We start from the raw sequence: 14,180 nt of genomic DNA, 5'->3' as shown, positions 1-14,180 counted from the left end.
ATAAGTTTATTCAACTTATTTCTAGCTTAATTTTACTTGTTTTAAGTCATTTTATCTACAGAAAGTGTCTTATTCTAGTGGCAGATATTTTTGCTTCTTTTAAACATCATTTTATGTTAATTCTTGAATTAAGAAAAAATATCTGCCACTGGAATAAGCTAGAAATAAGTTGAATAAACTTAATATTCTTACGACAATTTCCAAATGAGTACCACTAGATATTTAGACTAGATTTAAGTCAATTTTACTTGCTTAGATTTCATTTTTTGCAGTGTAGAGTCAAGATAGAATTGAGACGTGAGAAACTACTGAGTAAAGATGGACGCATGGTTACTGAGTCACGTAAAGGTGTCAGAACAACTTTAGAGCTTCACTGATTTCTGAAATTAGATTTTTCTATCATCTGGGCTATTTAACCCCTCATAGCAGAGTCTTAATTTCACTGTAGAGAGACCGTGTAGTTGCACCAGGTGTGAAAACAGCACTTTCATGTAACAATACACCGTGTGGCATTATTTTTGCCAAACATTATACACCTCTCGTTCATTTTTGTTTAATATAGTACCATTATTTATCCATTTATATCAACTGCACACAAATATTTCCTTGTAGGGGCCTAAGCTACAGAAAGATGGTGAAAACACACCATACCCTTGCTGATCACTGACCTTGCTAAAGACGAAAAGCTGTGAACTCTACTTCCTCCGTGAGGGGGAGTGCCGTCCTTCGACAGATTATTCTTGGCACATTGAAATGTCAAAGTCAACCTTGAAGCAAACTGTAAAACTTAATATTAAAAAAATAGAAACAGTACAAATGTTGCACACTTAATTTTAAACAATTTAATTTTACATATTTGTTTCAAATGTACAATCAACCCTTCTTACAGTAATGTACAAGGTCTAGCACTAATATAAATAAAACAGGAGTGAAACACAATTAGGACAAAGTTGTTGTTTTTCTACACTGACCGACAACAAACTGCAGTTGAGAATGGAGAACCTTCCTTTCCTCCGTAAGCCTCACTTAGCAGAAAGGGCTCTAGTGTGTCACTATGGAAAGAAAGCAAGACAATTGTTTTGCAGGAAATAATTAGACAGGCTATCAAAAGGCTAAAAAGGTGTAATAATAGGAGAGGGGGAAAAAAACAACATTAAAAATAAATCCATGACACTGCTGAACACATCAAATGTTCACAAACATCAAAATCAAGCCTGGACAATCCAGCCACAGCCAGGTCAGGTTCAAGATACTGTAAAGCAGGAGGGTGTAAGTTACTGTAAGCAGGGGGTTGCATCCAGTTGTTACAGACATCAACATATCAACTCATCTGATAATGTTATTTTGAAAATGAGAATGTCTGTGTCGTACCAATAAACAAGCTCAAGTTCCACACCATGGACCTACTACTTGCTTATACTTGCCACTTGAACCGGTCACGGATCATTTTAGCTTTCAAACTACTTCGATTCTTCAGTTTTTCCAGTGTTAGCAAATGATTAGCTTATAAACGAAAATAGGAGTTGTGCTGTGAGACAACTGAAGTAAATTCACAGGATAGCTGTACTGGCCGCAAAAGACGACAGGACACACACACGCCGGATGAGTCCTTCACGTGCATTAGGATGCAAATCAAGTCAAAGTTATATATTTCAGTTCTTTTCCCCCGATGTAAAAGGTCCTACACAAAACTGTATTTCAGCCATTAGTGGTTTTAACCACAAACCTGGTGCAAATCATCCTTTCCATTTTAAACAAAGAAAACGCTGTATTCTTAAGCACAACCACATTTGTCACATTGACAACGGGGCATGAGTGTGCATCATGCAAGACTTTCCAAATCTATTCAGAAATGATGACATAAGCTACGCTGACACATGTTGGTTAAGGATTCTCTTTAAGAATGAAAATTGAAGGAGAATCTTGAGATGATCTTTTATAACAGAACCTTAAAAAGAAAAAAAGTGCATTATTCAAGTCACATTTGTTCTTTAAATTACATGGATTTTCTTGCTGAATTGCATGATTAATACATCTAAATGTAGTACCAATAATGACTGTTTGAAAAGAAAGCCACCCCCCCCACCCATTTCCAGTGACACACACACACACACACACACAAAGAGATCCACCTTTACAAGTCCTCCGCTTTTTGGATGCACTTACATCAGGTCAGCTATGTCAGGCTGACAGGTCTTGTTTGTTCCCCTGACCGTTTAATTCAGGAGCGTATTTGTAGTGTTGAAAGTTTGGGCAGCTTCCCACAAGCTGATGGCAAACTCCTTTTTCCTGTACATTTGATCATGTCATGAACGTTAAATACTTGGTGGATCGCTTGTTTCCTTCTTTGTGGACTCTCTTTGTGTAATTCATGTAATAACAACTACTCATTCTTTCACTCACACACACACACACACACACTGGCACACTTCCACAGCCCTTCTGCTGGTTGTACCTCCTCAGCTGGAAAAGGAGCGTTCCAGTATGAAACAGAGGGCATGTGTTGAGATCCTGACTGGAATGTGGAGGTCCTTTTCTTTCATACAGACACGTGCAAAACATCCAAACATGCTCGCTCATTCAAACTCTTGTGTTACAGGTAAACAATGGTGAAAGAGGTCAGTGTGAGGGGTGGCAGGGCAGTTAAAAGTGGCAGGGGTCACAGCAGTAGGTTTTTGAGGCTTCTTCATGAAGGTCCCTCCTCGCTGTTGAGCAGTTCATCTTGACCTTTCAAGCCCCCTCAGTCACTGAAGTCACATAAGGTGGGATCGGGTCAGGATAGATGGGAAAGAGACTAGGCACGGTTGAGTCTGACAAAGCGGGTGTGGGTGTAGGTGCCAGGGTTGTGAAGACGCTGTAGTCGCATGCCTTAGTGAGTGGGTTAAGTTAACATTAGCATGTGGATGACCATCAGTAGTGCAGGACAAAAAGCGCTGGAGCACTGCTAGATCTCCAAGCCTTTTCAGCAGCCAGGCTTTTCAGCAGAAATCCTTCTCCATCCCCAAGGCCTGTAGAGGTGGTTTCCAGAGGTCTCCACCAGGGCAGCCCCAGCCCAGTTTAGTGCTGTGTGGAGGGCGTGTTAGGGGTTAAAATACAAAAACAAACCAAAAAAAAGGGGGGGGCAAGAGGTCAGTGTGTCGTCCGATCCAATAATCGGACCTCCTCTTCACTCTCTTCCGCTTCCTGATGTCCAGTAAAGGAGGGCACTAGTTGAACATTATGGATTCGGGGTCTTGGTTTGCCATCTGGGCCATATGACGGAGGATATCTTTTTTTGTAATAATACCAAGGAGGCGCCTGCAGGAGGGAGGGAGAGAAAGAGAGAAAGAATTTGTATTTCTTTCCATAAATGTGTAGACAGTATGGCAGATGTATTGTGTTTTTGTTGACAGAGCAGTCAAATAAAAAGCAACTGCTAACTGTTCTACAACTCTATGAATAAAGGGTAATAAATGTGGCAAAATATATGTATAATACGTGCATCGTGTTTTACAGTTAAGTTTGTGGCTAATGTAGGAACTTAAAATAAATATATAACCAATTTGATTGAGGCTGGAGCATAATGAATTCTTTCATTTCAGCCTTTTATTTCAAATACATTTTGTTTTAAAATTTAAATCAGTCTCTCAGATTGTCCTCATTTTTGCTCCAACCTACATCACAATTGCGTTACAGCAAAACTACGGAATGGCTGGATGTGTCCCAAAGAGTGGTTTGAGAACTACTTCATTAACACATTATTAATAGAAGACCATGTTTCAATATTTTATGTCTGTAGTATAAAAATACAGTGGAACCTCTACTAACAAACTTTCCAAGATACGAACCGGAGATTTGAATATTTTTTGCCTCCACCAACGAACCATGACTCTAGAAACGAACCCGAGCCTCCTCCGAGCCGGCGGCTGGAAATGGCCACTGACCCCAATCGGCGAGTCTTCCAGCGCCCAGACTTGAGTGAGCTTTTCAGATTAGCACATTGTAGCTTTAGCAATTTAGCATTAGTGTAAATAGCAGACATCGAAATTCGTGCTAAGTTAAGCCGTATCTACGCTTCGTCTCCCCACATTCACCGCCTACTCTCTGTTATTCCACCCACCCCCCACCTCCCGTCATACAGCCAGTGCCTGTGTTACTCCTCCAGCCAGTCGTCACGTCTATAAGGTAGCGATGTGTAACCACTTACAACTTTATTATTTCTTTTTTATTACTGTTTCCACTGTATTTCTCTTTTATTTTTAGTAACGCTACATGTATTTTTTTACTAATTTGAGAGTGTTGTAAACATATATCAGTGCAAAAAGGGTGACTTTCGGGGTGGGGGCTGGAACACATTAATTGCTTTTCCATTATTTTAAATGAGGAAAATTGACTCGAGAAACGAACTTTTCCACTTACAAACCGGGTCACGGAACGGATCAAGTTCGTAGGTAGAGGTTCCACTGTAATTGAACAACTAGCCCTAAACTATTCAGAAAATATTATTATGATACATTACTATGATTGTTATATTACCATATTACTATTACCCACCTTATAAAGAATTTTAAAAAATTATTAATTTATTTAGCTGAAAGTCTCTGCCAACAAAAAGATACCAGCTTCTGCTGTACGACAGACAGACAGACAGACAGACAGGCAGACAGACTGGGAAGGAGACGTTAAAGAAGTGATGACCAGTGGCCGGCAGGACCTAGAGTGAGCCAGTGAAGACGAATCAAATACACAAGGGAGAGAGTGCACAGTGAACACACACCGCCGACTCATCCATGATTTCAGCCTGAAGAAACTAATGTGTATACACACACACACACACACAGTCTACATTTTCAAAGAATTCAAAAGCACATGTTTAATTTTTGGCTCTATTTTTGCAGTCATTTACCCAGTTCTATAAAACTTGAAATTTGGGATAACAAATCTAGACTTTCTCAACATATGATTCTACAAACTTTATCGCCAGAAAGTAAAGGGAAAAAAAAATGTGCTCTTGAATTTCATCATGGAAAAATAGCTGGAGTTCCACAGTCGTCCATGTGGAGGTATAACAGGGAACAGTGTGTGCATTAAAGCGCTGTGAGTAACAAAACCATGTCTAAGACTGAACAGTCTGAATCCAAATGGCTCCCGGTTTAGAAAGATCTGCTCAAAGTTACTAAAGCATGTTTAATTTACCTGTTACAATGGTTAGCGCATGTAGCTCCAGGATCATGAGCAGTGACTGGACAATAGCAAAACTTTAGCCCAATTCCTGGCTCAGTTTCTGGGATTGTTGAAGGGAAAAACTGCATGCACTAATAAGCTTCCGTAAATGGGGCCTACAGTGCACATATAAGGCATAGTGCACTGGATTTTAAACCGGGCGCCAGACAGAAAGCAGACAGGAAATAAGAGAGCTAGCTATGTACCAGACTGGACGGGACGTGAAGGGGTTAGTATACACAGAGCAGGAGGCATGAAACGCTTGTGAAACGTCATCGGTGAATCAGCACAGACACAGTCAGAAGGGGACAGGTGTGTACCGAGTGAAGGTGGTGGGGACAGGTGTTGGTTTGGGGGTGGGTGTTGCTATGGAAACTACTCTATACAGCAACAAATTACCATGGCAACAAGATCAAACAGCACTTCACTATCACAACTACTGAGGGCGCCAAATAGGGAAAATACATGGGAAAATAAGGGTAAATGAACAGAAAAGAATGATCGGCTACACACGGCTGTTACTCGCCAATCTTTTAGGAGGCGGTGCTACGTGTGGGGTCAGAGGTCATCGATCTGTGGCACAGTGGACGCAGATCCAGGCCCCGGAGGATGAATTCAAAACAAAACAAAACATAATAAAACAAAACAAATTTAAATAGCGGGCATAAATGGGGCACGTATTAAACTAATGGCTACTTTAACTTCATAAGTGTAACACAACGGGCTACAGTAGGTCCGTCTATCCTACATTAAAGGGCTACTACAAGAACAGGTCTATGATTATCACCAAATGTTTACACTGTTGCTTAACTGGACATTTAAGTAACAGAGACTTATCTATTTTTCTGACAGTTCCCCATTATTTAATATGATTTATCAAAAAATATTTACAAAGGGACCTCAGATTCATATACTACACATGTATTTATATACTATATATGATAAATATGTTCCCAAACCAACATCATTTTCTGAAAAAACTGCCAATATGAAGGGATGCTATTTTTCAGGGAACTGCCCACAATTTAGATTTTCTTTTTCACTCAAGTTTCATGCGTCCCTCCTAAGAGGTGGAGCCTAAGAGTGGGCATGGCATGGGTGGGGCTAATCACCAGGGGCTCCGTGTGCTGCTTGAGCTCCTCCAGATGCTCTAAAATATTCTTCTTAGTGATGATGCCCAATACAATCCTGCAACACACACCGTGGCGACCGTCACTTAGCAACACACAAACCAAAAAAGAAAGAAAAAGAAAACAAACAAACAAACAAAAAAAACTCAAACATAGACAAACTTAAAAACACCACAACGACTCGAAATAAATTAAAAAAAATAAATAAATAAATACAGAGCAAACCATCAAACAACTTATGAGTATTAAATAAATAAATTAGTAAATATTTATAAAACAAAACTTTGCAGAATTAAATCAAGTTGAATTATTCAAAAACATTTTTGAAAAAAAATTATATTATGAAAACTTAACTGAAAATACACCAAATAAACTGTGGCCTATAGTTCGCTCTTGCATTCTTTACAGACTGCAAATTTAACCCCCCCCCCCCCCCCCACCCCCATTTGTAGCCAATGGGACTGAAAACATGTGCTGTGCAGTCTCTTAAAGGCATCATGGGGTAGATGTCTGCGATCCGACCCCAGAAATAAAAGAGCACAACAAAATAGTGAATTTTGGGAAGAGCTTAGGCCAATTTTTCATGCTCAATATCTGCCTAGGGCTTGTTTCCCAACAAATAACTTTTTTTAATGAACATACCATACTGTGCTCTCATTAATTTTCTCTCTGGTGCTCTCTTTCTCTCTAGTATGCGTGTAATAAAGCTTCTGTTCAGTACACATCAGGCTCTTTTCCTTCGACAGATGTTTGAAATGCCTTACACAAACAGCTAACTGGACGATGGAGGACTGATGTTATATCACACAATTAGTGACACAGGAGAGGATCAATATAGCACAAGCTTTTGGGTGTTTGTGCGTGTGTTTGACACCAAAACCAGCTGTATAAAGTGATGTATTTATTCGTGTGAGTGTGTGTGTGTGTGTGTCTGTCTGCTGATGGGTGACTTGTTAGTAACAAAGAAAAGGGGAAGTACACAAGGTACATATTACTAGACATATTACTATTAATCTCTCGTGTGTACGACAGTTTCACTTGCACCATGCAAACACTGACTCCAAAAAAGTCCTTACCCAAACTTGAACTGCAGACCTGGATCAAGTTTGGAAAAGCTTGGTTGGTGAAAAATCTTTTTCATCAAAAATTCCAGTAATAATTTACATATTTCAATCATTTCTCTCATCATTTTTTTTCCTTTTAAACCTCACCCCAGTCTCAGGAGTGGTAGATGTTGAATATACACTATACGGACCAAAGTATTGCTACACACCTAAAATTCAGGTATTTTATTCACTCCCAGTGCCACAGATGTTTATATTCAAGCACCTAGCCTTGCAGTCTACCTATGCAAACGTTTAGAAAGAATGCGTTGCTCTAAAGAGCTCTGTGAATTCGAGGATTTTACTGCACAAGTATGCCACTGCTGCACCAAGTCAGTTCACTCAATACCTCCTTCCTAGATCCTACATGTTCAACTGTGAGTGGTATTATTGATAAGTGGAAGTGTTTAGAAACCACAGCAATTCAGCCACAAAACGGCAGAACATAAAGTTACAGAGTGGGGACAGAGTGCTGAGGCCCACAGACATAAGCTGTGCTCTTTGAGCTTCATTGCATGGGTTTATAGGACTAAACAGCTGCATGCAAGCCTTATATCACCAAGCACAAAGAAAATTGTTAGGAGGAGTTGAGTAAAGAACCACTGGACTCTGGAGAGTTGGAAACCACCTAATACATGGATTTAGTTTAGCCGTCCTCCTAAATTTGAAGTAGCTGATTGCCTAGCTAATGTTTCTGCACTCTGTTGTTACCACCATGTAATAAAACAGCACGAATAACTACTGGAAATACATTAAACACATTAATAGTATGTATTAAAAATAAAAGATGTGTATATAATTGATATTGCACATACTGTATAGTGTATAATGTTTTTACTGGATGTCCATTCATGGACAGTTATGACTGGTGTCTGGACTGGAGGGGAGAGAGCCACATTAGAAAATATCTGAATTGAACTAACAGTTAAAAATAACAAAACACATTAATTTAAATTTACCAACCAAGCTGTTGGACTTGTTTGTGTTTGCCCACCCAAACCCCAGAGCCTGCCCCTCCCACTTTATCTGTCACCCTGTCTCCGCTGTGGCTCACCCGTTGTGGGTGACAAGGCACTGACGCAGACCGAGCTTGCGGAAGATGTCCACTACGATCTCCATGGGCGTGTGGTCAGTGACTGTGAAGGGGCTCATATCGAGGATGCTGCGGAGCTTCAGGGGGCGCGGGCTGTCTGCCGGCAGTGATGGAGCATGCTGGGTGAAATACACTCGGGAATTCAGCATAATGCCTTCCTGCTTCCGTCGAGCATTTTCTGCAGGAGAGAGAGGGAGGGAGAGAGAGAGAGAGAGAGAGAGAGAGAGAGAGAGAGAGAGAGAGAGAGAGAGAGCTTCTTAAGTCATATCTTCTGTCTCATGCCAGACTTAACACAGCTCAAGCAGCTTATCACTTTCATTGTTATTAGACAAATATAATCACACAGCCAGTCTCTTTATGCATATAAATATAGAAAAGAACCTGGGCAATAATTTCTAAACATACAACAACAGGCTTCTATCTATTGCATTAAGAGAGACTAAAAAAGACTGAAAAAGATAAACACAGATTTGAAATCACAAGAATAATTTGTACGTTTTGGGCCCAAATTAATTTGTTTATACATGTGCCTTTATCAAAAATGTGATTGGCTACGAACGAGCACTTTGGGGCGTACATTCCTATTTTTCTTGCTCCTCTTAACATCTCTCTTATAATTTTACTTATGCTTCAAATAAATGCTACATTTCTCTGTTATGTGACGGCAGGTAAATTTAGTGCAGTTTATGCATTTAACTGAAAAGTACCCTGTAGATATCAAGTATTAGAATTGGGGCACAAGTACATTATTTTTTAAACATTGAAATAAGGAATTTCACTCAAACTTTCACAAAAAGGTGCATGGGTTTTACTTGTGTTTTTCCAAAGGTGTTAATTTTGTAGTAGCAGAAAAAGTAGAAGAAAGAAACAAAGAAAGAAAGACAGCAAGAAAGAAAGCAAGACAGCAAGAAGGAAAGAAAGAAAAAAGAAAGAAAAAAGAAAGAAAGAAAAAGAAAGAAAAAGAAAGAAAGCAAGACAGCAAGAAGGAAAGAAAGAAAGAAAGAAAGAAAGAAGGAAAGAAGGAAAGAAAGAAAGAAAGAAAGAAAGAAAGCAAATGTTTGACTATCTGCTGGTGTTTCAGCTCTTAACCAGCAGGTGGAGATGTTAAGAAAAAAACAGGTTAGTACACGTTCAAATATGGTTTATAACATTATCCCTTACAGTGAAAACAGGTGTGACTGAACAATGTCACAAATGGAATGTTAAACCTAGATATCCTGGGTGTGAGTGCTTTACCTATTGCAATTGTGATGTCCCTGCGGAGAGCGAAGCCCACCAGTCTTTGGGACTCCTTTGAGACAATAACAGGGAAGCCATTGTAGCTGGTCTCACTGATGATGGCCTGCAACTCGGCAAGTGTCAGGTCATCCTGCGTCAGCACTGCTAAAGGAGGGTCATTCCGCCTCGGCCGCATCACCTCTCGAGCCAGAGTGGTGTGTGTAAACTCCTCTTTAGCATCCAGGAAGGGGTATCCATTCAGTCTGATGTGTGCCTCGTAGATTCCCTCACGCCCAAAAGCATCTCCCACCCACTTACTGGTCATTACTGCGGCCATCAGTGGTACGATGTACTCAAGTCCACCCGTCAGCTCAAACACAATGACCACCAGAGAGACAGTCATCCGTGTAACACCACCTGAGGAATCACAGAAGACAAAATAATTAGATACAAAAAAAGCCTGTTGAATATTAAGGGTCATATGTTATCATTTTTTTCAGAATCATGTTTATTTAAAAAAAAAAAAAAAAAAAAAGTGTTATGTTAGGAATAACTACCTGTTCATAACATTGTTATAACACTCAGCTTTAAGTCCATCCTTACTGCTACCCACTGAAGCATTAGTTTCAAACGTGGATTTAATATGTAAATATACTTTCTATTTAAGTTGTTGCTAACCAACAAATAAAACATGCTAATTTCTATTAATCATGCTATAAAACCAAGGTTTCCTAATTGTCAATAGGCAATGTGTGAACAGTGATGATGATATTCATATTTAGTCTAGGAATGATTAAATTGATATAATAACTCTTGAAAGAATAAAGTTACGTTAAAACCAAGCACACCATTTTCTTGTGAAATTCCCAATAAGTTTGATGTGTCACATGACCCTCTTCCCATTGAAAAAACAAAAGTTGGATCCAAAATGGCTGACTTCAAAATGGTCACCACCCATCTTGAAAAGTCCCCCCCCTCCCATATACTAATGTGCCACAAACAGGAAGTTAATATCACCAACCATTCCTATTTTATTAATGTGTATCCATATAAATGGCCCACCCTGTACCCTTAAGGACGCAGTGAATAGCAAGCACAAGATGTTTAGTCTGGAGGTTCTAACCTGTTCTAGCAACTGTCAAGGCTACTGCAAAGGTCTAAAGACTACCGTACAATGGATAAGCATACACTGAAAATTATGCTGGATACACACACAAACTCACCCAAGCAGGCAGCTGCTCCCACCATTGCGTAGAGGCCAGGAGTGATGCAGTCAGCACCCACCTCACACCACTCCTTAAACAAGAACCAGTCATGGTGGTAGTAAGCCAGTTGCTCCACAGCGATACCCACAATTCTTCCCGCTATTGCTCCGATTGCCATGCTGGGGATAAACAGACCCGATGGTACCTGCAATAACATCACAAACAAGCATGTCAGTTTTCGCACCAAAAATATGCCATTGACATGAAGGATTATTGGCAACATTAAGCAAGTAGCAGCACGGCATGGTTCTGATACTTAAATATTTTTATTTATGAATCACTAGCGCTAGATTATTTTTACCAAAAGAAGGTAATGCAGTTTGTAAAGGATATGACTGGCTGGTATTAAATTAGAGTCATATCGTTTGTATGTACTGCTTGGATACATATAAACATATTTTATGCATATTTTAATAGAGTAACTGTTTTAAATGCAGTTATTTGTTGAATTTATAGGAGCTAAAAATAAAATGTAGCCTGTACAATGTTATATCATACTTTACGTTTCAGTTAGAATCAGCTAAATTGACCAAATGCAATTTTTACGACGACTGTACTACGCTTTCCACATGAACTACAAGTACAGAACCTAGGGAATTCGCATACCTTCAGGCCAAAAGTGAAGATGGTCATGATGATTTTGAAGATGAGTGCCAGGCTGAGCTGCCACATGGCGGAGTAAACGCCGGGTGTGGCGGCTGTATCAGAGCCCTCCGGATACGCCTGGCTGCCATTCATCTGACTGCGGTACTGACAGAGCTGAGACGATTCCAGTGGCCCACAGTCAGTGAACAGCTCTTTAATCAGTTCGCTGGTGTTCTGCCGAGTGTATGGGTTTGGAAACGCTACGATGGCCGTAATGGCAGCAACCGTGATCACTTCCAGTACCGGGTACTTACCTGAGAGAGGAGATGGGATAAGACAACAGTAAAGATGAAGTCCTGTCATTATTGACGGGTCTATCACATTTGTCAAGTGAATTCAGGTTTTTACTTGCCTATACTGCACCAATTTATTACAGATTATTCACATGTTTAATAATGTCACAACCAACACTCGATTAGTTACAGTATTGCAGGGCAGTCTGTAGTAACATCAATCCCAAAACGATCATCTCAGCGGTCCGCACTTACCGAAGCGTGTGGATTTGCGTCTTCGGCACCAAGCAATGTTGGCTCGGATAAAGAACGCGCCCCAAAGCCCCCCGAACACTCCAAGCAGGATAAAGGGGAAGAGCTCAAACAGGTACCAGGGCGTGTGGTACTCCACATAAAACAGCACCAAACGACTGTTTCCAAATGGGTTAATGGAGCGTAGCACAAATGCTGCCACCAGGGCGGCAAAAAAAGATCGCCACAACGTCTTCAGGGGGAAGTAATAACTCACCTGATGGTACAAAAGAAAGAATTATTAAACAAAATGGATTAGATGCATGTTTTCTGACACTGTTTGACAAAGTATGAAAGTACAGTGGAACCTCTACTTACGAACTTGATCCGTTCTGTGGCCAGGTTCGGAAGTGGAAAAGTTCGTTTCTCGAGTCAATTTTCCCCATTTAAAATAATGGAAAAGCAATCAATGCGTTCCAGCCCCCCCTTTTTATATGTAGCGTTACTAATAATAAAAGAGAAATACAGTGGAAACTGTAATAAAAAAGAAATAATAAAAAGTTGTAAGTGTTTACCCATCGCTACCTTGAAGACGTGACGACTGGCTGGAGGAGTAACACAGGCACTGGCTGTATGACGGGAGGTGGGGGGTGGGTGGAATAACGGAGAGTAGGCGGTGAATGTGGGGAGACGAAGCGTAGATACGGCTTAACTTAGCACGAATTTCAATGTCTGCTATTTACACTAATGCTAAATTGCTAAAGCTACAATGTGCTAATCTTAAAAGCTCACTCAAGTCTGGGCGCTGGGAGACTCGCTTATTGGGGTCAGGGGCCATTTCCAGCCGCCGGCTCGGAGGAGGCTCGGGTTCATTTCTAGAGTCGTGGTTCGTTGGTGGAGGCAAAAAATATTCAAATGCCCGGTTCATATCTTGGAAAGTTCATTAGTAGAGGTTTCACTGTACACACAAACACCCTGAATTTTGCACCAACAACCTCTGTTGAAAAAATTGTTGAATGTGCACCAAAAACAGAAAAATTATTATACATAAACGAATGAAGGAAAATGTATTTGTTTCTGAGCAGCTGGTAACATTAAGCAAACCTGATATTTCTGATATAAACCAGGTATCTGTCAAAACTGGCTGCCCTTAATTTAAAAACAGGAAATCGGTCAATAATCCACTCTTTTCTTGCAGCCCTAGTACCTCAGTTCTTTTTATAGACAACAGTATTCCATACACTGTCAGGAACCATGAGTCATGTAGCTCCAGCACAAATTCAAAGAAGTAAACCCTGGTGGATCATCTATATTTGGAGTAAACTTTGTGTAAACTGAGTAAGTCATTCTTTGCAGTAAAAGCATTCTTACCTCCTCCAGGCTGAAGAGCACTCCCCCTATTGGAGCCCCAAACGCCACTGACACACCTGCAGCTGATGCAGCAGAAAGCACCTGCACACAAACACATGAATTCTTCACTGTCTCTCTCATCATCTGGGAAACATTTTTTTCCCTAGTATTTTTGAGATGGGTATTTATAGCTCAGCGCAAGTCTGAAGCAGTTGCTTCTGTATGTATGTGTTTGTTACCTCTCTTTTCTTGGCCTCATTCTTGCTATATTTGGGAAAAAGGTAAGAAAAGATGTTTCCACAGCAACAAGCCACATGCACCAGCGGCCCCTCCTTCCCCAGACTGAGGCCAGACGCCACAGCCAGCACCAGCGTGATGGTCTTTATCAACAGAGTCCACTTCCCTAGGTAGCCTCGAATGATAAACCCACTCAGGATGGTCTTTATCTAAGTGAGACAAACAGAGAGACACAGGTGAGCTGATGAGACAGAGAAAGACGAACGTAAAACAGACACACAATGTGTAAATGTGGTTCGGTGTATAGCGACACATCTGAACTCTAAATTTATAGTCCATTTTAATGAATTATAAACACTTAATTAAACACAGGTCCAGTTTTACCAACATTTGCAATAATAACAGTAACATTAAACAAATAAAATCATTTCATAACAAAATAATTTTTTGTGTGTTGCATGTTTTCATACGTT

General features: G+C 40.3%; 1 protein-coding gene across 7 annotated transcripts in view; it reads right to left on the bottom strand.

Moving 5' to 3' along the window:
- Positions 1 to 831: 831 nt before the first annotated feature.
- The window catches only part of clcn3 (chloride channel 3), a 47,331-nt gene continuing 33,982 nt past the window's right edge, over positions 832 to 14,180 (bottom strand). For 5 of the 7 annotated variants that reach the window (XM_066680515.1, XM_066680514.1, XM_066680516.1 and 2 more), the window contains 9 exons: positions 13,710 to 13,916; positions 13,492 to 13,572; positions 12,145 to 12,397; positions 11,618 to 11,910; positions 10,970 to 11,156; positions 9,765 to 10,163; positions 8,490 to 8,706; positions 6,315 to 6,390; positions 832 to 3,297 (listed from right to left, as the gene is read on the bottom strand). In XM_066680515.1, the coding sequence (XP_066536612.1) occupies positions 3,130 to 3,297; positions 6,315 to 6,390; positions 8,490 to 8,706; positions 9,765 to 10,163; positions 10,970 to 11,156; positions 11,618 to 11,910; positions 12,145 to 12,397; positions 13,492 to 13,572; positions 13,710 to 13,916 (1,881 nt within the window). In that variant the 3' untranslated portion in view covers positions 832 to 3,129. The remainder of the gene's footprint in view (positions 3,298 to 6,314; positions 6,391 to 8,489; positions 8,707 to 9,764; positions 10,164 to 10,969; positions 11,157 to 11,617; positions 11,911 to 12,144; positions 12,398 to 13,491; positions 13,573 to 13,709; positions 13,917 to 14,180) is intronic. The other 2 variants (XM_066680518.1, XM_066680520.1) reach the window with 1 other exon arrangement.

The sequence above is a fragment of the Hoplias malabaricus genome, chromosome 9, assembly GCF_029633855.1.
Source record: "Hoplias malabaricus isolate fHopMal1 chromosome 9, fHopMal1.hap1, whole genome shotgun sequence".
In the NCBI taxonomy this organism is placed as follows: Eukaryota; Metazoa; Chordata; class Actinopteri; order Characiformes; family Erythrinidae; genus Hoplias; species Hoplias malabaricus.
The sequence above is the reverse complement of the archived record's forward strand: the minus strand, read 5'-3'. Positions and strand labels throughout refer to the sequence as shown.